The sequence below is a fragment of the Manacus vitellinus genome, unplaced genomic scaffold (assembly GCF_001715985.3).
Source record: "Manacus vitellinus isolate BGI_N305 unplaced genomic scaffold, ASM171598v3 scaffold_32_pilon, whole genome shotgun sequence".
Taxonomy (NCBI): Eukaryota; Metazoa; Chordata; class Aves; order Passeriformes; family Pipridae; genus Manacus; species Manacus vitellinus.
In genome coordinates this window covers 7,772,880-7,796,130 of record NW_021940460.1, presented here as the reverse complement: position 1 = coordinate 7,796,130, position 23,251 = coordinate 7,772,880, and the positions used below count along the sequence as shown (strand labels likewise).

At 40.5% G+C, this 23,251-nt stretch overlaps 1 protein-coding gene across 1 annotated transcript in view; it reads left to right on the top strand.

Moving 5' to 3' along the window:
- NCOR1 (nuclear receptor corepressor 1) overlaps positions 1-23,251 on the top strand; it is a 46,992-nt gene that overhangs the window by 14,182 nt on the left and 9,559 nt on the right. Inside the window, exons 13-35 of the mRNA XM_018076681.3 lie at positions 44-145; positions 4,868-4,998; positions 5,503-5,720; positions 7,381-7,443; positions 8,125-8,264; positions 8,997-9,123; positions 9,778-10,333; positions 11,232-11,361; positions 11,635-11,830; positions 13,118-13,288; positions 13,998-14,158; positions 14,536-14,656; positions 14,757-14,858; positions 15,388-15,485; positions 16,300-16,468; positions 17,009-17,149; positions 18,455-18,538; positions 19,064-19,320; positions 19,459-19,819; positions 20,322-20,546; positions 21,471-21,680; positions 22,326-22,475; positions 23,012-23,185. Coding sequence (XP_017932170.3) covers positions 44-145; positions 4,868-4,998; positions 5,503-5,720; positions 7,381-7,443; positions 8,125-8,264; positions 8,997-9,123; positions 9,778-10,333; positions 11,232-11,361; positions 11,635-11,830; positions 13,118-13,288; positions 13,998-14,158; positions 14,536-14,656; positions 14,757-14,858; positions 15,388-15,485; positions 16,300-16,468; positions 17,009-17,149; positions 18,455-18,538; positions 19,064-19,320; positions 19,459-19,819; positions 20,322-20,546; positions 21,471-21,680; positions 22,326-22,475; positions 23,012-23,185 — 4,087 coding nt within the window. The remainder of the gene's footprint in view (positions 1-43; positions 146-4,867; positions 4,999-5,502; positions 5,721-7,380; positions 7,444-8,124; positions 8,265-8,996; positions 9,124-9,777; positions 10,334-11,231; positions 11,362-11,634; positions 11,831-13,117; positions 13,289-13,997; positions 14,159-14,535; positions 14,657-14,756; positions 14,859-15,387; positions 15,486-16,299; positions 16,469-17,008; positions 17,150-18,454; positions 18,539-19,063; positions 19,321-19,458; positions 19,820-20,321; positions 20,547-21,470; positions 21,681-22,325; positions 22,476-23,011; positions 23,186-23,251) is intronic.

Below are 23,251 nucleotides of genomic sequence, written 5' to 3'. Positions count from 1 at the left end.
AATAGGAGTAAACCCCTTTTTTCTCCTGCTTTTTTTGCTTCAGAATGTTCCCGACTGTGTATTATATTATTATTTGACCAAGAAAAATGAAAATTATAAAGCCCTTGTGCGAAGGAATTATGGGAAACGCAGAGGAAGAAACCAGGTATCTTGAATTTATTCATCACTTGGGTTTTGCTATTTTATTGTTTCGTATTTACAACTGTCTCCCTATCTGATATAGCAATATATTATATACATGGGAGGGAAATAATTATTTTTCCTTTACTGCATTCTTGCCCTTTTAAAATTTAAGTAATCCTTACTTCAGGGGTGATCTTGGTTAGTTTGGTTTTGATTCTGTGAAGTATCTTCTTCCTTTGCACATTTGTTACTTGTTTTAATATGACAATTCATTTTCTTTGAGGACCCTGCCACAGACACTGAAGTTGAATCCATCATTAAATCCTATTTGGAGCCAACAGAAATTAGGTTTAGCATGTGACTTGCAGTGGAAAATATATAATCACTTCATAATGTCAGTGTTTGTCAAAAGGCAGAAATTAATAGTGATCTTTATTTGGTGGTCAGGCTCAAAGTCAAACTGGAACTTCACAGGGAGAAGAAAGAGCCCAATTTAATGCATACAAGTAAAAAATTCTGCTGATTCAGGAATTATTCATTTAGAAGTCTTTGGAGAGGAAAAGAGCAGCATATTATGTACCAAAACCTTATAATACATTTTGCTGGGCTACCAGGGTTAATGTGGATGTTGGAAAACACACACACACACACAAAAAGAGACTTTGGGACTGCACAGATCTGCACTGCAAAGCAGCAAATGCAGTAACTATTACACCTCAGGGTATGTGAATCCTCTGTTCAGATACTGGAAGTTTTCTGAGTGTCCCAGTAAATGCATTTTTTTTTCATAAAATAGCTGCAAACAGCTTCAACTGATAAGTTGATCCTGTTCAGTAGAAACAGCCCCTGGGTTGTGCCCCTGTGGTGCTGTTGTACATAAACCTTTTTGATTATGGGCTGATGTTCTACCAGAAGAGTCATCTCGTGGGAGACTGACTTGTCTGTACTCACAGATTATGGATTGCTTGGGATAAGGTCACTGTCACTGTGCACAGGATTTAGTTGGAGTTTCTGCTCTGGCTAATTTGAACTGCTGTGATGGGAGAAATTACTGGAAATAACCTGTATTTTGCCAGGACTTCTGTTAGATTTTCTAAGCCTTGTAATGCTTTTTAGTAGGAGAAGGGACTTGTTTGACTAGTGATGGGGCAGGATTGCAGTTAGAGTCTGGATGTGTGGCAAATGCAGAGAATATGGAAATAAAGAAGATTGTCCAGATGTGGACAATCCCTGTGGACCCTCAACACGGGTAGTGCTGCCATTTGAAGTGATTCTGTGTCTTATTCCATTGTGAAGTGAGATTGGTGTGATCACAGGAAATGTCACATGTTGAGTGGGATCTTTGCTGGGTGCTGTTCTCCTGCAGCTGTCCTAAGGGTGAGGAGACACAGCTGGCTCAGCTGTAGTGCAGTGTAACTGTAAGTTTTGAGATACTCAGAAGACCACTACTGTATATTTAAATGTCTTTTCCACATTATTAAACTTTAGAATATTGGAACTGGTAGAATTCAAAATTTGGATGGACTTTTCAATCTGTAAGTGGTTGCTTTCCTTGGACAACATATATAAACCAGAAAGATTTTATTTCCAGCCTCAGACCCAAGGGCAGGGATTTGTGAACTTAGCTCATTTTAAAGGGAAGCCCAAGGTGCTCTGCCTGACTTTGTGAATGCTGATTTATGTGTGAGTAACTAAATACGTGAGTTGGAACACTGAAGGTTCCTTCAGCTCAAATTACTTGCTCTCTGAATTTTAGCAGAGTTGTACTTCTTAATTGCTGGTTGTTGATGCACATTAAGCACCACAGCAGATCACTAAACTTTGGGCAACTGCAACAGGCTTAATGTGTGCTCTGCTGAGGGTGCAGGGGAGTGCCAGGCTTTTAGCTCTGAAGATGGTTGGGGGATACTTCCTAATTCAAGGAAATACCCTCAGTGCTCTGAGTGGGAAATTTTTATTGAAATTCAGAAGTTTTGTAGTTGGTATGTTTAGTAACGCTGCATGAAAAATTGTATTTGTATTTCTTAATTTTATTAATGATTAGTTAGCAACATCTATAACAGCTGGTAAAAAAGCACTCAAACTGCCTGGCTGGGCAGAACTTTATCTTAGAGCTGCAGAATGCAGCTCAGCCCCTTCCCCCTCCCATGCCCCAGCTTTGTTTGAAGCTGATATTTTTCATATCTCTCAGTAGCAACTTGAAACTTTCTTGCTGATTGGCAAACTCAAGTCGTGTAAGATTTATGAGGTGCTCCAGGATGGGCTTATGCCAATAACAGGTGCTTCAGTTTAAACTCTTAAGAGTTCATATATTTTTGTAAATTAGCAAGTGGAATATTGAAGTGGAGAAGAGATTAATCACAGTGATGATGGTGAAATCCTTCAGAGAATGTAGTGAGCACAACTTGACTCGGGTTTCAGGGTGGGGGCTTTCACTTGAGAGAAGCTGAATGCTGGACTGAGGATGTGAGATGTAAAGCTAATTGAATTCTGATGCATTTTTGTCCTCAAATAGGTCTAGAAAATACTTTTTATGAAATGCTGCCTGAACTGTTCTAGAATGTCACAGAATTGATTAAACAAGCATGTCTTAACCCAAAATTTGTCAAATGAAGAGCAAGTTTTTAACCTAGAACTGAGAGAAAGCATGGCTATGTGATGGTTTCACTTTCCCATCCCTAGAAGGGCTCGAGGCCAGGTTGGACAGGGCTTGAAGCAACCTGGTCTAGTGGAAGGTGTCCCTACACATGACGAGCAGTTGGAATGAGATGATCCTTAGGGTGCCTTCAAACCCGAACCATCCCGTGATTCTGTGACTACGGAGAATTCCTTAAATAACTCACTGGAAGGAGGTTTCTTTGCAGTAAAATTTTGTATTTCATTTGGTGGGCAGGATGTGCAGGGTGTGTTTGGGTGGCTGTGTGTGAGGCTCAGCCCTGTCGGCGGGCAGCAGGTGCCGCGGGGCACTGATGTGAGCAGACAGAAATTCGCCGCGTGTGTGTGACGGGGATCACCTCCGGTGACTCCGGGCGGATTAGAAGGGTGTATGTGAGAGGGGCAGCACTGCTGCAGGCAGCTTAAGTGGCAGAATGACACCATTTCCTGGAATAAACACGTTGCTGGGTCAGGCAGCCTGCGCTGAGGAGCTGGGTGATGTCGCTGCTGGGGTGGGTTTTGTCCCCGTGCCCCGAGTTCAAGCCCGTCCCCTCGGGTGGCCGGTGGGAGGTTGACCAGCAGATGAATGTGCAGGTACGTCGCTGAGCGAGGCCTCCACTGCTTGAAGGTTTGTGTTTAACCTGCACTAGACCTGTTGATTCTGCATGGTCAATAAATTCCCTGCGAAACAGAGAACCAAGTTATTTTTAAGTGGGATGTTAAGTTAGCCAGGCAAGAGCAGGATTTGCAACAACTGTTTTGTAAGTGGATTGAATGTAAAGTACATTTTTTACATTTTTTAAATTAAAATGCATATTTTATGTTTCTTTTTTAAAATTAAAATACATATTTTAATTTTAAATTTTTTTAGAATTTGCTTCTGAAAATGCAGGGTTTTTAATTCCCTGCTTTCCAGACCAGCACAATGGGAATAATTTATCTTAGCCTGTCTCTGACATCTTGCTTGAAGGAAAATTTTGCATTATCAAGTAATGCCAGCATCCTAAATGCTATTAATTTGTAGCAAAATGATAGTGGTTAGTGTTTGGGGTTTCTACTCCAGTTCACATTATTAAAATGTCAAAAACAAGTCAGTTTTGTGACTATTTCCAGCCTCAGTTTTGTCAGGGAAACAGTGACACCTGCTGCTGCACTCATTGGAAGGTTGATTCTGCTGTGAAAATGAAAAGCCAATTTGGAGAAATTTTTCAGTGGTTTGTAAATTCTGAGTTAATGAAGTTCTAGAGCAGCAATCTTGTAGTTCTGTCCTTTTCTTTCCATGAATACTTGTACTCTGGGTATCTGATACAAGCACAGTGCTTGCTGTGCTTGTAAAACTGTCATCTCAACAGAGACATTTTTGTTTGGTGTTTTAATAATTCTAGACTATAACTTTCTTTCTGTAAATTCACTGGAAATGTAAGTCTTAAATTCCTCACCCAATTTTTTTTAACAATTATATTCCTTAATTACTAATGACAGTTTTGAGAAGGTGACTTAGAGCTGGTCATAATTTTCATGCTACAAGACCTTCTGCTCCCAAGTTGTAAGAGATCATGTTTCACTATTTTAAAATGCACAAAGTTAAAAATAAAATTTGAGAGGAGCGACACCATTAACTACATTGTCAGACCTCCCTGAGCACTTTTAAAATGTAGCTGTTCATTCTTAGTGTGGCACGACAGCCAATGTATTCCTTGTACATGGTCACCTCTGTGCTCATGCTGCAGAAGCAGCCTGTACTTCCAGGGAATTTATAACATAAAATATCATATCTGAGTGGGGCAAAAGGCACATAAGAGAAAATAAATGGAGAGGATGTGTAGTTAATACATAGAAACTGGACATTCTGTGGCTGAGGGGACTTCTGAAGTCTGTGAGACAGTGCCTTGTTTTTGTTCTGTTTGAGGGTGCAGAGAGTTGTGATGGGTTTTGGCAGAGATATTCTACTGTTACACTGACCACTGTGCAGTGACTGTAACCAAATTATCAAGTGGGAGGTGAGGCAGCATCAGTTTGTGCTGCTGCGAGTCCAAGTTGCTGCACCTTTCTGTGATGGAGTTACCACTTAAATCCCATTTTGTTTCAGCAACAGATTGCTCGTCCTTCTCAAGAAGAAAAGGTAGAAGAAAAGGTAGAAGAGGAAAAATCAGACAAATCAGAGAAAAAAGAGGAGGAAAAGAAAGATGAGGAGGAGAAGGATGAGAAGGAGGAATCTAAGTAAGTGTATATATACTGAAATACATTCATTCCCCCCTAGACTGCAGTTTTTTGCCAAGATCAGAACAGGATTTGCATTAGCCTGATAGTGAAATCTGGACTGAAAACTATTTCTGTTTAGGTTGGGTTTTGTGCATTAAGCAATATTTTTTTGGACATACACATTTCTCTGTCTTGTTGACCTAATCAGACTGGTGGAAAAAGCAATGGGCTTATATTTTTTGTGCATGTAATAATCTCTGCATCTTGTTGGTTTGGGCTTTTTTGATATGTTCTATCACAGTGTTCATGTTTTCTTTGAAGTTGGTAATATCACATATCTGTGTTACTCTCCAGCAACTCAAAGTTGTGGGCAGTAAGTGAATTCTCTCTCACTGAAGGCATCTTTTTGGTTCGGGGAGTTTTGCTGGGGGTGGTTTGGGGTATTTTGTACATTGATATTCAGGAATATCGGCCCGCAGTGGCTCTCTGAATGTGACTGAATCATATTGTAACTACTCCCAGAGAGAATACCAAAGAAAAGGACAAAACTGAAGTTGCACCAGAGGAAACTGAGGAAAGGGAGCAGGCGGCTCCTCGGGGCCGAAAAACCGCCAACAGCCAAGGTCGGCGTAAGGGCAGAATCACCAGATCAATGACAAATGAAGCTGCCCAAGCAAATGCTGCTGCAGCTGCAGCCACTGAAGAACCACCTCCGCCTCTCCCACCCCCACCAGAACCCTGTGAGTAGCATTTGCAGGACACGGGGACCCATCTGCTCGTCAGGCTCTTCCCTGGCACGGGGCTGCTTGCCGGGCATGCAGTGCACTCCTTTTTTGCTGTTCAGGATGACATCTTTATTCTTAGCCCTGTTTATAATTTTGTGACTGTGCAGAACTGTTGAACTTCACGAGCGTGACTCCATGAATAGTGTATGTGTGATCAGATGACTGTCAGAACCGTGTGAGGGGGAGAAAAGGCAGTTCAGCCTTTCTGTGCTAACCACCTTTTCTCTCCGTGCGGGTTCGTGACGGGTCTGTAGAGCTCCAGGTGCCTGTGGCACAGATTGACTTACAGGCTGTAGCTCACAGAGAATATTGTTGAGTAAGTAGGTCTGATATTTGAGCACCTCAGGGAGTTTCATAAGCTGAAATAGAGCTTAGCAAGTCGTTGGTTTTGCATTGGATGGCAAAAGGCTTTTTAAAAATAAAATTTTACTTTCTTGGCTCATATGGTTAAAAAAACACAATGCAGTCTCTGGCTGTATTTTGGAAAAGACTGACCTAATTTGTGGTGGTGCAGAAATACCAGAATACTTTGTGGTTGGTAAATAATTATCCAGGATGGCAGAGCAGGTTTTTTTTTCTTGCAGTGCTCTGCTGTGGCAAAGTTTGTTGCTCCTTGTGCTTCAGCTGGGTAGTTACAGACCAGTGCTGTTCTAGAGCTTGTAACAACTCTTTTGTTGCTCAGATATTCTGAATATCCTAAAGAGCAGAGTAACTGGGCAGATGAGTTCTTGTATAACTAAACATCAGAGATTGTGGTGGGCATTCCTGCTCAGTTGGTACAGTGGGTTTTGTCAGCAGCTAGACTGAGGCAAGAGGGGGTTTTACTTTTAGTTTGTTTCATTTTATAACCATTTTTGCAGGGTTTTCTGGAAAATCCAAAATAGCTTTTTGGTGGATCAGATACTTTATAGTGCCCCACTTTTGCTGTTTTTAATGGAAGTTGTTGCAGGGTCTGTGTTCCATGTTGTGTGTAATGGTAGATTTTATGGAAAGGAAAGGGAGGCTGGTGCAGGTCAGTGCTGTTCAGAAATTTAAACAGGATGATATAAAATCCAGAGGAATGAATGAAAAGCACTTTGCACTGCATCACTGTTAGTTTCCTGCTTGTTTTTACTTACTGGGTTTTTTGTTTTCTTTTATTTTTCTCCATTTGTCCAAGTGGGGACTCAGTGAATACAAGAACAGTAGATTTCTTGACACCCACTCACCAATAAATAACCATTCCAGTCCTTTCTGCAGCAGTCAGTGAAACAGGATTGAACTAGCTTAGAGCATGTTGGATTGCTGCTTTTAGTAGTTGATGGTAATTATTGACATTTTAAATAAAATTGTAGTGATAAATACAGCTAAGTCACTTACTTGACAGACAATTAATCATAGTTTTGTAGACAGAACAGTTTTGAACAGTTTTCTCTGCTGAGATTGTGGTGGTTCCTCCTATATCTCTAACTTGGTTTAATGGAGATTTACTGCTTCCCTCTGACAAGAGCAGCTTTCCCAAGTGACTTGAGCAAGCCATAATGTGAATAGATTTGTTGACTATGGGATGCATAATTGGTGCTATAATAGTGAATCCTGTTCTTTTCTCTGCTCAGTGTCTTTGTTTTCCTTTCAGCTTCTACAGAGCCTGTGGAGACATCCCGCTGGACAGAAGAAGAAATGGAAGTTGCTAAGAAAGGTAAAGCTTGTAAAGCTTTTGACTTCCTTCTGGATACTTGTATTTACAAAATTTAGAGAATTTACTGAATTACTGAATACAGTTGCTGTGATTTTTGCCAACATTAGGCTGAATGAATGATTTGAAAATTGCTGTTGATTTTTTTCTAAAGAAAAAAGGAAAATCAAGCATCTTTAACAGACATATCATTTTTTGAGACTCACGTTGACTCTCTTCATGTGGGCTACTTAGAACTGTCTGATATTGTACTTGGTCCACAGAAGACTTTGGAACAGATGTGAAGGTGTTTGTCATATGACAATTTTCAAGGTAACATGTTTGTAAGATACAAAAGAAATTTTTGCAAAAGACATTCTTATAACAGGAAAGCTATAATGTAGTTTAAAACTTGACTATTCATTTAGTAGACACTGTTACCTGTGAATTTTATGCATAAAATCAGAATTTTTGCAGAAGTGTCACGTGTTGGCAACAGCAAAGAGTTAAGCTGAAGGCTTCTTAAGCAGACATTCAGGTTGACACAGCTTTTCTTCACCCCATAAGTCCTTATCAAATACATTATCACAGTGTTGTTCTCTTAAGGACAGCAGTTCTTCTTTATCTTACCTCCCCACAGGCATTGTTGTTCCATTGATTTGGGTTTGGATAGCTGAGTTATTTATCATAGTAACTGTTGAACAGGTCTAGTGGAACATGGGCGAAACTGGGCAGCAATTGCCAAAATGGTTGGGACAAAGAGCGAAGCTCAGTGTAAGAACTTCTACTTCAACTATAAAAGGAGACACAACCTGGACAGCCTCCTCCAACAGCACAAACAGAAGGTGAGTGCAGTGGGCATTGAATGCTTTGCAGGGGAAAACTTGGCACCTTTCTGAAGTCTTTCATCACACTTCACTAACACTGTTCTGCAGTCACCACTTGTTTCCTTTTCTACTTGTTTTTGTGTTGTGACATAAATCTCCTAGAAAGGGCAGCTGGTGCTCACTGACCTGTGATACTCATCACTTCTTGCTTTAAAATGCAATAGAAAGTTTTCTGTCAGATAAAACAGTCAAGCCTGAAGAGTTCTTTGGTGCCCTGAAATCCACATTCCTGATCAGTACATCAGCAGCTGTAGATGTTCAGGTCATCGCTGCAGAACAGTTCCTTGACACACAGTAATCACTGACCTTACAAAACAGAGCAGGAGAGTTGGTAGAAGTCCAGAAACTGAACGTTTTGGGGCATCAGAAGTAGAATCCTGTGTGTTGGAGTCCTCTAAACTGCAGTGTTATCCTGTTCTCTTATTGAAGTGAAGAGCATCAGTGTCTGCTGCAGCAGTTCTGTTGTCCCCCAGACATACCATGGGACAGTGATTTCTTCCCAAACTTTGTTTTTGATCAGGAGCAGCAAAAGCTGGCCTGAAGTTGAAAGAGTTTCCCCTTGTGAATGACTGTGCTAAATAGAGATTCTCTGTCTTTCATTGCAACCTCAGACTGGTAGATGAGAATGCCTGTGAAAGGCAGTAACACTGGCAAATTCTCAGTACCTTGTCAATGCTGTGTCTTGCTCAGTCTTCGCGAAGGCCCCGTGAGGAGCGAGACGTGTCACAGTGCGAGAGCGTGGCTTCCACTGTGTCAGCTCAGGAGGATGAAGATATTGAAGCATCTAATGAAGAAGAGAACCCAGAAGACAGTGAAGGTAACTTTTCTGGGAAGGAAACTTGTGTGTGCACAGAAAGGAACCTAAACTTTGTGCCTGTTATATGCTCAGAACTCTGGGTTCCACTTCATGATTTGCTGTTCAAATGTTGCCTTTCAGTTGGATTTCAGCAACTGGAACTCACTCAGGGGGGAAAGGCATTCTTAGTATTGAGCAGCCTAAAGATTTTACTCCTTATTGTTTTGAGATGCTTTGATTATGCTGTCATCTAGAGTGTTGAAACAAGGTGAATCAAATGTGTGTAACCTTTGGTAGCTGATAGTAAAGCATCAGACAAGCAAATTCAAGTGGTGGTTTTTTGTTGTGGTTTTTTTATAGATATTTTTTGGCTGCAACTGCTAATAATTATAGGCACTCAACATCAGTCAGTCTTGGCTGATCTTTTGTAGAGCAATAGGTAATAGAATTCATAAACAAGGAATGAGAGAATATGACTAAGTGTTGGGGATTTGGGTTTTCAGTTGTTGGTGTTTTTTAGTTGCAGTGGGTGTGACTCAGCGAATTGTCCATTTCTTTAAGTCAAAATGAATTGTTTTGCAGATGGGTAGGTTAAAACTGATGGATCCTTATTGCACCCAGTTTGTGAGATCTCATTGGCCTTGGATCTTTATGCCAAAACATTTTTTCCCCCAGGTGCTGAAAATAGTTCTGATACAGAAAGTGCTCCATCTCCAACTCCAGCAGAACCTGCTAAACCAAGTGAAGAAGCTCCGTCTGAAGGTGCTGCTCCGAAGGTAACCACTGAGGCCCCAGCAGAGCAAGAATCTGCCATTAAACCTGCAGCCAGCACATCTCCCTCCTTAACAGCCCAAAGTGTATCAACAGCTGAAACTCAGAACCCCGAGCCCCAGGTTAAGGAAGAAATAAACAATGAGGCAGAAGAGCCCATGGAGGTTGACAGTAGAAGCCACGCAGCTGAAGCCAAGCCTGTGATTACTCTTCCTGTTCATACCAAAGTAGAACCTGTAGAGACTGAAATGAGGCTACCAGAGAACATTCAAGTGAAAATAGAGAGTGATACCAAAGAGAGAGAGATGGAGAAACCCAAGGAAAAGTCGGAACCGGAGGAGATGGATTACAGTCTGTCACAACAGGTTAACACAGCAAGGCAAGAATCCCACTCTGACAATGATTCAAGTGCCACCTGTAGTGCTGATGAGGAGGTTGATGGAGAACCTGACAGACAGGGGTGAGTTCAACTGTTTAGTGTTCAAATACTGACATCTTTAAGAAATTGTTTAAAAAGTGGTTTTACTTGGTAGTGATCCAAGAACTGTCATCGGTAGAGAAAGGGAAAGAATTTCTAAGGGGTCTTTGCTGGAAGTGCAGCAGAGGGAAATATTGGTTTAAAACTTTAATGAAAAGGTGAAAGAAGGGTCTGCTAAGGCAGGTGAGGCAACAGTCTGTGGTGACAGAGTTTTGGAGCCATTTATCTTTTGGGAATGACTGTCACCACAAAGGATATTTGAAGTCTTCTCAATATTCTGTTGGTGCAGTTCCTGTGTATCCCCAGTGCAGCTTTGGAGCCAATGCCCCCTCCCTCTTACTGGTCTTAATATACACCCAGTACTAGGGAGAGATGTTAAATGTCAAAAGTATCCAGTGTCATGTAGTGCATGTGGTCTTTGGAAGAGTGCAGGTTTTCTGCGCTCTCTTGCCTCTTCAGACATCATCTTTCCACAAATGTCTTAGCCCCCCATGTGAAATTATTCTGTTGTAGAGTGCTGTAGACTGCTTTATTTTCTGTGGACTAAATATATCTAGAGCTTCCTAACCGTGGTGATTTTCCAAAGCATTCTTTATAAAAAAGGTTGCATTGTTGTAGTACTGCATACATAAATTGCTGATTAGGGAGATTCTAACACTTATTTTGGTATTTCTGTGTATTATGAAAATACAGCCACATCTGTTGCCTATTCTAACAAATGTGCTATGGGACAAAACACAACAATCTGATTTTTTTCAGCTATTTATCCAGCACATTAAATATGTTGGTTTTTTGAAGTTGAGAACTGTGCCTGAAATTTTTTTAATGTGTTTAACCTTGGTCCTTTTGGTGATATTTTCCCATCTATCCCTTTCTCCAGTATCTTCAGCAGAGAGTCAAAGCCCTCACTGTTAAATCCCACTGGGTCAATACTGGTATCATCCACCATAAAACAAGGGCAGATGGACCTGCAACAGCTTCACCACCGAGCTGCCGTCATCCCACCCATGGTATGGGAGTGTTTGTTGTCCCTAAAACTGAAGCAAAAAAAAAAAACCAAACAAAAAAACCCATGAAACAAATGAAGGAATATATCATTTGCTTTATTATCATAATGTTGAGGGTAAATTAGGTTAAGTCCAACCGAATATGAAAGGAATAGCTTAAAAACAGGGGTGGGCTGTTTGAAACACTCAGACTGCAGCTGCTGCAGTGGGGGAATTGAGCTCCACAGTTGCTCCTGTGTTGATGTACCTGATGTTAACACCTTCCCATCCCTGCAGGTGTCCTGCAGCCCCTGCCCTGTCCCTGTTGGCACCCCAGTGAGTGGTTATGCTCTGTACCAGCGGCACATCAAAGCCATGCACGAGTCAGCGCTGCTGGAGGAGCAGCGCCAGCGCCAGGAGCAGCTGGATATGGAATATCGGAGCGCCGTGAGCCCCTGTGGCCCTTCCAAGAGCCCTAGTGTTGAGTGGGAAGGTGGGTGTTCTCACACCTGTCCTGGGATAACCCTGTGTTTTATGTACATGTGTTACCCTGGTGCCTCCCAGGAGAATGAAAGTGTAGTGGACTGATAATGAACTGTTCCTTTCTGGTGGCTCTTGGTTGAAGGAACCTGTACAATGTCACAGGGAAAGAAACTGAGTAAGATTCATGTGCTGAGTGTTACAGTGTTAGAGATATCACAGTTGCATAATTCTGCATTTTTAGATTTTATATTCTCACGTGTTGTTGCTGTTGCCCACACAATATAATTAACTTAAACCATTGTGCTCTTTGAAACTCAAATATTCTGTATTTAAATGCGTAACGATTTTAAATTATGTTATGAAAATGCTTCACCTTAATTACTTTTACCAAAGTAAAATGAAAGAAAGATAACCCTTATTTTTTTTTGCCTGTTTAAATAGTGAGAAGGGAGCTTGTAGATTTGTGGAGAGGAGGGTAAGATTGTGGGGTTTGGAAGGTGTTTCTTTAGGTGGAAAGTCTGGAGTTGCTCAGAAGTATCATTTACTGCATGAATAACTCTTGGCATTGGCAGGAGGGTGTTATGAAGTGTGGGAAAGTTCTGGGAAGAAGTTGAATTGGCTTATGACAACCTACACAGGGCTTTGCCATGATTAAAATAGTCAAGATCCTTTAGAAGGTTGTTATGGAGTGATTAGTGCCACCTTTCTTTGACTATGGAGGTTAAAGATGTAACTTTACAGCTGCAGCAGACTTGTTCTGGCTCGTTATTTTGAATTCTTCAATTGTCCATTGCCAAATAGAAGAAATTTCTGTAGTTCTGGTAGAGGATTTTTAATTTCCTACATTCAAAAAGAAATGTTTTTTCCCTTCATGGGCAATATTGGTATTTGAAATTTGATTTCAAATTTCTCTGGGCAAGCAAACAAAGAAAGGAGGAGTTCTGTCTGGTGGGACTGGCATGTAAGTCTGGTTTAACTTGCATGTAAACCTGGTTGATACACAGGATTTGGAAAGGAATCTTCTTTAAATGAAGTCTTTTTCAATAGTAGAGCTTTCACCTACTGTTTTTCACGTATAGAAAGTATGAGAAAGTTTTGCAAAGCTTTTGATATGGAAGTATAGACAGAAGAACACATTAAATTAAGTTTAATACTACTTTTTAATTGAAACATTTGTACCTGGTGAGTGCCTCTGGCACTGGAGTAGGCCCTGTGTTAAAACTGCTGTAAATTTGACCTTTTGACTCCCAATTTCTAACACAGGGTTTCTTCTCTCCTATAACTTCAACCTTCACAGGAAAACCCGTGGCCTACATGCCTTATGCCGAGGTCAAGCGAATAGAGCAGGAAGCACAAGTGCAAAATACAGCAACGAGGTCGGCATCACCCTACAGGTTGTCTCCAAGAGAAGTCAACAAAGCCTCTCCCCAGCCTGAGCTGAACACAGCCCGTTACAGTGTCCCACCAGGTAAAGGTTGTCACATACCAGAGCAAAGCAGCATCCTCCTTTGGAAGCTGGACTTGATGTAGGATCAGATTATTCTCCAAACTCATTGTTTTCTGTGCATGTAAATAGGTGCTTGGTATTTTTTTAGCTCCAATGAGGTGTTTTTGTTCTTTATTGCTGCATGAGCTGTGTGACATGTATTTTATTAAAGGATGATCTGAAAAGTGTTAGAACAGCATAGGGCAAAGTCATCAAGGGTTTTTCATCTTAATACAAATACTGTCATATTCCTGGATGGCCTTTCTTGTGAAGTTGAGGAAGAGGGAAAGCTGCTGATATCCTTGGCATTAGTGTCTGACTGTAATTGCTCTATATTATAGTCTGAGTGTTTTATGAAACAGTGAAATAACTGACAAATCTTAATTCTGAAACTTGGATTATTGCTTTTCCCTTCAGAGTATAATGTCATGACCAAATGAGAGAAGCTTAGATTATACATGACTCAGGTGCCTTCCATTTAGAGAATAAGAACTTTCTTTAAAAATGGGAAAACAACAAAAAACTTGGACATAATGGATTTCAGAGTGTAAATACAGCTTTTAGGTATTGTGAGGCAATTCCCCATAGAAATAGTCAGATGATCTGTGCTGTTTCTGTTTTTCTTGCCTCTCTGACAGCTCATAGAGCATAAATACACTGTAATATTTAATGTACACTTTTCCCCCCCAAGTTCTCCAGCCAGCACCTCACCAGGTGATAACCAACATCCCCGAAGGAGTCCGCCTTCCCACAACCAGACCCACCAGACCTCCACCACCCCTCATTCCATCCTCCAAAACAAGTGTGCCATCAGAAAAACCTTCCTTCATCATGGGAGGCTCAATCTCACAAGTAAGAGAATTATTATTTGAAGATCTGTCTTACATCAATTTTTTTGCTCTTTCTCCAGCCTTTAACTTCTTGTGCTCTGTTATGGATTCACAGCATTAACCCTTAAGACCTGCCTATACATTCCACTATTAAAAGTCCAGAATTACACATGCCTTAGAAAATAGAACATGTTGCAATTATTTATATTTGGAGGCATGGTCAGGGATGTCCAGTTTAGGTGACCAGTGACACTGCACTCCTGGTGCTCTGTGCTTTGAGACTTTGAAGTGGGGTGCTGTAACATTTCAAGACAGGATCGTAGTAGTCTTAGCATTCTCTAAATAGAGATGTGAATCTTCATTCCAGAAACAAGAATTAACATATATTTGTTGTTCCAGGGAACACCTGGCACTTACTTAACGTCCCACAGTCAGGCTTCCTACGCCCAAGAAACTGCCAAGCCATCAGTGGGTTCTATATCTCTTGGGCTGCCAAGGCAGCAGGACTCGGCCAAATCTGGTAAGAAAAACAGACATGTGTTTTATATAGACTGTTTAATGACTCATAATTAAAGGAAAATAAAAAAACCCAACCTTTTACTTTTTATTCTCCTGCATAGCTTCCCTGCCCTACATTAAACAAGAAGAATTCTCTCCCAGAAGCCAGAATTCCCAACCTGAGGGGCTCCTGGTCCGGGCACAGCATGAAAGTGTGGTGCGAGGTAAAGGAAGTCACACAGATTAGGAAACTCTGTCAGAGCCTGAGAGAACCAAGAGAATTAACTTCTAGAGCTCAAACTGCTGAAGTGTTATTTTAAAGTATTCTATGATTATATAAGTATCATAAAATTATAGGATTAATCTGTTCCCAGTTTTCCAAGGCCGTGTATATTTGTAGCTGGCTCCTCCTCTCTGCATGGCTCGCTTAAAAATATTTGTTTCAAGACATGCCAGTTTCAAAAGTAAGTTGTCCACTAGAGCATATGCAGAGCAATACACGTGAAACATCCAAATACATCAAAAGAACAGAAACTAAATAGCATTAATTAATCCTGTAAAATTACCTGAATTAATACTGTAAAGGACTATGTTAAAAGAGGAAGTAGCCTATCTACCTTAAATGTTCTTAAGCTGAAATTTCCCCTGTATTTTAGTGTAAACTAACAGTTTCTCACTAGAGTTTTTAATTATTTCGAGTGGCCTTTTTTTTTTTTCTCTTATTTATCAGGATATCTTATTATTTCAAATCAGGTACCACAACGATTCAGGAGGGAAGTATAACGAGAGGAACTCCAACCAATAAAGTTTCTGTTGAGACCATTCCTTCTTTGAGAGGCTCCATAACTCAGGTATTTTTCCCTTTGCTGAGAAGGCTGTAGCAAAAACAGCATCTTTATCACCATGAATGTGTTTGCATGTCTGAAAAAGTAAATTGGTATCACAGAGTAGGAACTGCCTTGAAAAAAGGACTTTAATACCATCAGATGTTCAAATCCCACTATTGCTGAAGTCAACATTACCATGATTTCATCTTCATGTATATGAGTCTTTAAACTTTTTAAATACAAACACCAGAGCCTTTGGTAAATCTAACTGAAGGCTCATTAGCACCTTTCATGAAAATAGCATCACACCTGAGTTCAAATATTAAAATCAACTATAGCCAGTCCTGTGCAGATGCTATTTAAAGCCAGAAAGGTAAATTCAAGCCTTTTGTCTCATCATTTTTTAAATGCTACTGTTTTGGTTGGTTTGGGGTCCTTACTTACAGAGATAATAGTATCAGTTCTGCTCTGAGAAAGAGAGGTTTCATTTCTTTGGACAGAAATAAAACCTAATGGCACCATTAAGAATGTGATATATGTTATCTACCCCCTGAATGGTATTTATAGGGTAAATGTTCTAGGTTGTGAAATACTTTGGTAATATTGTCCTTCTTATTCTTCTTTCTGTATTTTGTAAGAGGGTAGCAAATTGCTTACAAATAATCTTACTCATATGTAGGTAATAATAGAAGCAGAAGTTTAAACCATACTGCTTGATAATAGTTGGTTTTACAGATCTAAAATTTGTTTGGTTTGGGTTTTTTTTTTCCCTTCACTACTCCCTGTTTTCTTAAATAAACACCATGTTGTGAGTCCCATTTGCTGTGTTTGCACACAGGGTACCCCAGCTCTGTCCCAGTCTGGCATCGCAGCCGACGCGTTACTGAAGGGAACCATCACCCGCCTGGCCACAGAGGACACCAGCCCAGAGAAGTGCAGGGAGGAGGCTTCAGCCAAAGGCCACGTTATTTATGAAGGCAAAAGTGGGCATATTTTATCTTATGATGGTGAGTATTTGTATCCTGTACCTGATCAAAGTCAAGGCTGCAGCAGGTTCTGCTTTGATAATCCATATCTGAAGTGTTTCTGCTTCCAAGTGGGTTGGTGTGAACCTCAGTCACTGGGGTGCTGGTTTTGAGAATTAGTGATCCAGAAATTGTGCCTGTGTTCTGAGGAATCTTCTGCACTCTGTGTTTAAAATATAGTTAAATTATTTAATTTCTTTGCCATTTATTTCCAGTTTGTCATGGAATATTTTTTTGTGAAAGGTTAAACAACCGAGTTTAAAATTGCCTGTATTAAAATAAAAATAAATGTAACATTTAACTTTCAACTTCAGTTGAAATACTGATAAATCAGTAACCAAACAAATATATTTTTTGACAAACTGTAAGGGATCTTTTCAAGACTGAGATTTAATGTTACAGTATTATATTGAAGTTGTGTTGTTAAAGTATTCATGACCTGTGGTCTCATTAATGTAATATTCATGTGTCCTTTCTTTTATTGTCTACGTTTCCTAACCACACTCTTGTACATTTTGCCAGCTATTAAAAATGTCCGTGAAGGAACAAGGAGTCCAAGAACTGCTCATGAAATTGGTTTAAAGAGAACTTATGATACCATGGAAGGAAATATAAAACAAGGGATGTCACTGCGGGAGTCTCCGGTGTCTGCGCCACTGGAAGGTAAAAACAGCTACTTCCAAGGTGTTTTATGCTTTATCCAAACCTTTTGCATTATGTAAGAGTATTTAGATTATCCCACTGAGCAGATAAAAGAGAAGTTAGGTTTAAATCTTACACTACTAACCAAATCCACGCAGCAACGCTGCAATTAAAGTGTGCTGGGAACAGGACTGAAGCAGATAATAGTTTTCCTTTTTATTTTACTGCTGTGTTACCACAACTGGAGGTCCAGGTGGCACTTCCTCCTCTCAGCACATGTGACTGACTCTCCACAGTCCCACTGGGTCACACAGAGCTCAAACTCTGGGTCACAGCAGCACAGACTCCAAGACACACCCCTTAGTTAAATATTGGCAGAGTCACTCGGTATCACACTGGCCTGACCCTTTGCATTCCTGCAATAAACCTCTTTGACTTGCACAGCTGCCCTGTCCTGCTCCAGGGCATCCTACTGTTTTAATAAACTGTGATCAAACAAAGCCTGCAGAGGTCAAGTCAGGCCATTATATAACTTTTCTGATCGTTTTGTAAAAATACAAACGCAGGAAAATGTTTCGTGCCTCAGCCATGGAGTCTCACTCTTTGAGTGCATTTTGTCCCATCTTTGGATAGCCTTAAAGGCTGTTTTGTTTAAATGTTCATCAGATAGAACAATATGAATAAGAGATTTGTAGACTGTATACAGAAATTCACTGTGGCCTTTAAGTTGCAGATGTATTTGGCTCATTTTCATGCTTTTCTGGCACGTGAGAAGCTGCTCTGATACTTTTGTGCTGTATCTCATCATTGACACATTTTCTGTCCTCAAACTGTGTAAAATTATGAGATTTTGAGGGTTTGGTTTGGATTCTTACTGTAGGAACAGTAAATTCAACTCCTCACAGATGATTTAATATGAACTTTGATTAATTTGGAGGATGCTGAGCTATATTTGGGTTTTTCTTTTCTTATCGTTCCACTTCCCATCATGAACCCCTTTCTTTCTAGGCACAGAAAGTGGAGTGTAAGAAAAGCAGTGACTGCTTTTGGAACAAAGGTTAAGCTTAATTCTAAAAAACACCTTGTGTTTTCTAAATATGTTAAAACTTGCAACAATGCAATAGCACAAATACTTGAAGTGAAAGATTTATTTTTTGGGGGCAGGAGGTGTTTATAACATGTTGCTACAACGCCTGACATACTGAGGCTTGGCCCTCTGGGCACTGCCCTGGTAGAGATACAATCTCTAAGGAGGGGTTTTGTTGGTTTGGAGTGGGTTTTTTAACACTTTTTTAATTCTCTAAATGATGTTCCTTTTAATTTTAGGTTTAATATGCCGTGCACTGCCTCGGGGGAGCCCACACGCTGAACTAAAGGAGAGAACAGTGTTGTCTGGCTCTATAATGCAAGGTAAGGTGTTGCAAGTTTAGAAGCAAACGTTAATCACATCCTCAAAAATCTGGATTTCTGAACCTTAAAACTGTTACTACCAGTGGTAGCTGTGTTAAAGGTCAAGATTATTTTAGGAAAACACGTTATCAGAGTATAAATCAGCAGCTTTCTGTTATTATGTGTTCAAAACTAGTGTGTAAATATAGCTTTTCATTCCTTTTTTGAAAATAGACCTTTTTAATGTGAATCCTTGGTAATTGGTACTTTTTCAAATGAACACTAACAGTTCCCTAGACCTCTGAAGATGTATGCTATTTCTTTTATTTCAGCATCTGAAATAATTTGGGGTGCTTTCAGTAATATATTAAATGTTTGTTCAGTATTATTTTTGTGGTGATTTCTTTACTCTTCAGGGTATATTGTCACAGACTATAGCAAACCAAAATTCCAGTTTTATGACATGTAGTTAGTTACTCTGCTTGTGAAAAAAAGAGACTTAGTAGCTGTTAACACCATTAATGTGACCCTTTCTTTCTATGAAAGGCACACCAAGAGCAACAGCTGAAAGTTTTGAGGAAGGTTTGAAGTACCCTAAACAGATAAAGAGAGAGTCACCTCCCATAAGGACATTTGAAGGAGCCATTACTAAGGGGAAACCATATGATGGGGTCACCACTATAAAAGAAATGGGTCGTTCCATCCATGAAATCCCAAGACAGGACCTGTTAAGCCAAGAGAGTCGCAAGACTCCTGAAATGGTGCAGACGACCAGGCCAATCATAGAAGGCTCCATATCTCAGGTAAGTCCAAAAAGCACTGGTGGGCTCGTGCAGTTACTCCCAGACTCCGTCGTGAGTCCGCCCCAGCCACGTGGGTTTTTTAGCACAAGTGAAACACTGACAGGATAACTTTACCTGACCTTTTTCTCCTCTCTTCAGGGCACACCCATAAAATATGAAAGCAACTCTGGCCAGTCTGCCATCAAACACAATGTAAAATCCTTAATCACTGGACCAAGCAAGCTCCCCCGTGGAATGCCCCAGCTGGAAATGGTGCCAGAGAACGTGAAGGTGGTGGAGCGAGGCAAATACGAAGATGTGAAGAGCGGGGACGCCGTCCGCTCCCGGCACACGTCGGTCGTCAGCTCTGGTCCCTCTGTCCTCAGGTCAACTCTCCATGAAACTCCCAAATCACAGCTGAGCCCTGGGATTTATGATGATACAAATGCTCGGAGGACACCTGTGAACTATCAGAGTCCCATGTCCAGGAGTTCACCTATGATGAATAGAGTTAGTGAGGGTATGTTTTTCCTATCCAGAGTAAGACAAAAAGTTTTATTATTTTAATTTTAAGCTGCTTTATGAGGTCTGTTCTTCTTTCTTTTATTCTAATGGCTTCTCTCCATTTGTAAGGTGTTAATTAAAGCTGTTAATTAAAATCAAATTAAAATCTACCTTACTGTAATGCAGAAGTGGGAAGGCAATTCACTCTCAATTTTCATTTGATTATGCATCACTGTGAAAGTTTTATCTACAAGGGTAATGTTTTAAGAGCAGAAGCTGTTCCTAAATTACAGAGGTGTCTACCTGATGAAGATAATATGATCAAGTGTAAGCAATCTGACTTTTATAACATAGTTTTTTCACCAGAAATATTTTGTGATATAAAATATTCTCTGTGCTTTACTGTAGCAGATTGCAGGGTACTCGAGAATGTTCCTTGGGAGCCAGTGTACACTTACAACTGAATTTTCAGTGGAAAAATAGACATTTTAATAATTTGAATTTTTCATTGCTTTTAGCTGGAATATCTTCTGGGAAGCCAGCAAACCACGAAAGGAAGAACACACTCACTCCAACACAGAGGGAGAGTGTGCCAGCAAAATCTCCAGTCCCAGGGGTTGATCCTGTAGTGGCTCACAGTCCTTTTGACCCTCATCACAGAGGAGCAACTCCTGAAGTCTATAGGGGTCACCTCCCTCCTCATTTAGATCCTGCTATGCCATTTCACAGGGCTCTGGATCCTGGTAAGTCCATTTGTGTTGGGATTTTTTAATTTTAGAAATATTGTGAGCTTTGATGCCTTTAAAAGGCAATTATCAATGGCCAGATATCATTTATAAGGTTATAAATATATATTGTTGTGGTTTGGTATCTAACCAGGAAACTTAGTAAAATAGTACTGTATAATATTGTAACTTCCTTTCAGAGCTGCCAGCTTGCTTCTGTGTTGTTAAAAAGTTCAGACATTATTTTTAGATAAGTACTTGTGAAATATATTAAAAGCTCTCAGGAAAGCTATGCAAAGAAGCATATGGAAGAGGCTACAGAAATAGAGAATAGAATTATATAGAATTATAGTAGAATTCTATATAATTATATATAGACTTGTATTCTGTGTAAGTTCTCTGTTCATGACTGTGATTCATTCTCACAGAGGAATTGAATTATCACGTTATCCCTGCTGATGTTAAATACCATAGACTTCCTTTTAACCTGTCCATCAGTCTACTTCTGTGAGGTATTTTAACCTTCTTTAGGTATTTCAGCCCTTTATATCTTCAAAATGTCAGGATTTATGTTTTTAATAAAATCTCTTCTCTAATGCATCTCTCCAATCTGGATTATTTAGCATTTTCTGTCTGTGCATAAATTCACTAAAAGATCAGTATTAAAATACTGTTTTAATTTACTTGGCACTGGCTAGAGAGACTTGACAGCACTTCTCATTGAAGCTTTATAAACACCTGAAAGTTTCATTTGATAGAGAATCATATGAGATGAGCTCAGTTTGTTAGGGCTTGGTGCTAATAACACCAAGGTCACAGTTCAGTCCCCTGTACAGTCCCTTCACTTAGGAGTTGGACTCAATCCTTGTGGGTCCCTTCTAACTCAGACCATTCTGTGATACTGCTTCCTAAATCTTCTCTCCTCCCCTCTGTCACCCCCAGCTGCTGCTGCTTACCTGTTCCAGAGGCAGCTCTCGCCCACCCCGGGCTACCCGAGCCAGTACCAGCTGTACGCGATGGAGAACACGCGGCAGACCATCCTCAACGACTACATCACCTCCCAGCAGATGCAGGTCAACCTGCGGCCCGACGTCACCAGGGGCTTGTCTCCCAGAGAGCAGACTTTAGCCCTGCCCTATGCAGGAGCGAGAGGTGGGCCTGCCTTTTGCTGTAATGTCCTTTCAAAGGTGTTTGGGATGTGCTCTGCGGGGGGTTGAAGGCACACGCAGGAGTGCAGATGTGTGGATGTGTTACGTGTGTGACAACTCACTTGCAAACTGCCTTTTGTGGGTATAAAGGAAAACTGTGTCTGTAATCACTGTTGTTAAGGGGAAGGCTGTAAGACTGAGAGTGTTCAAGATCCAGTGATCAGAAGCATATTTAGCTCACCTTCAGACTTCAGAAAAGAGAATTATATCAAAATGAGACCTTCAAAAAGAAAACAAAAGCAACAGCCTAAAGGGTAATGTTTGTGAAAACTATGCTGATTGTTTTATTTTTGGATAATACCCCAAATTGGTAAAATATGGAATTATTGAGTAGAGTTGAAGCATATTTTCTTGAAGGGCAATTAAAAGGAGTACTACAAATGCAAATTCTGACTTAGTATGTTCCTAAATCGCTGATTGCCAGATCTAAGAGATTATAACCAGCTGGAATATAGTTCTACAATTGCCTTATTCTTATATTTTTTCACTAATATTCATTGCTGACTGTTACCAATGAGCAGAACATAAAATGTGTGGACCATTGGTCTGTCCTTGAGCGGCCATTCTTACGTGTGTCACCTCCTAACAGGAATTATTGACCTGAACAATATGGCTCCCACTATCTTAGTGCCTCATCCTGGAGGAACAAGCACCCCACCCATGGAGAGAATCACATATATCCCTGGCACCCAGCTTACCTTCCCCCCCAGGCCTTACAATCCTGCTTCTCTGTCACCAGGTAAGAGCCCTCATGGTTTGGTGATTTCTCTCACTGTCTGACGTGCTGAGATAATTGACCACCTTTATTCAGCTTTCATTAATGGCCATGTTTTGATGTTTTCCCAGGCAATGCTTTTTGCATGCACTTCTCACTTGGATAGCAAAGGTTTTTTTGGTGATATTCTGTATAGTTACAGTAGGAGTGCTGCCAAATTCAGAATTTGCCTCGTTTTGTCAGGTCCTTATTTCTAATAATTTGAATATGATTTGATTAACCTCATTTTACATGTGTTGAAGGATGGAATTTGGGTTTAAAAGCTGTCTAGTTTCTAACAGAGAAACTACTTCAGTAAATATCTGTTGAGCCTTCCACTGTTGCTGTATGTTAAGCTTTTGTCTTCCTAGATAAGGGATGGTCTTGAGTGGAATGAAAATGTATGTGGGAAATTTTGCTGTAGGTGGATGGCAGAATATGTTGGCAAGTGTTAACATCAAATTACACTTCACTCATGTATCTCTGTTTTGCTTCTTCATTTTACCTTGTGGACCTTCCAGGACACCCCACACACCTGGCAGCTTCTGCAGCTGCAAATGCTGAAAGGGAACGGGAAAGGGAGAGGGAGAAGGAACGGGAAAGGGAGAGGGAACGTGAGCGAGAGCGGGAACGAGAACGAGAACGTGAGAGGGAGAGAATAACTTCAGTCCCTGCTGAACTTTATCTCCGACCAGGTCAGTGCACGTGGGATCAGTTGTCTTGTAGAACTGTAACTGCTCATTTTCTGTAGCCACTCTTGT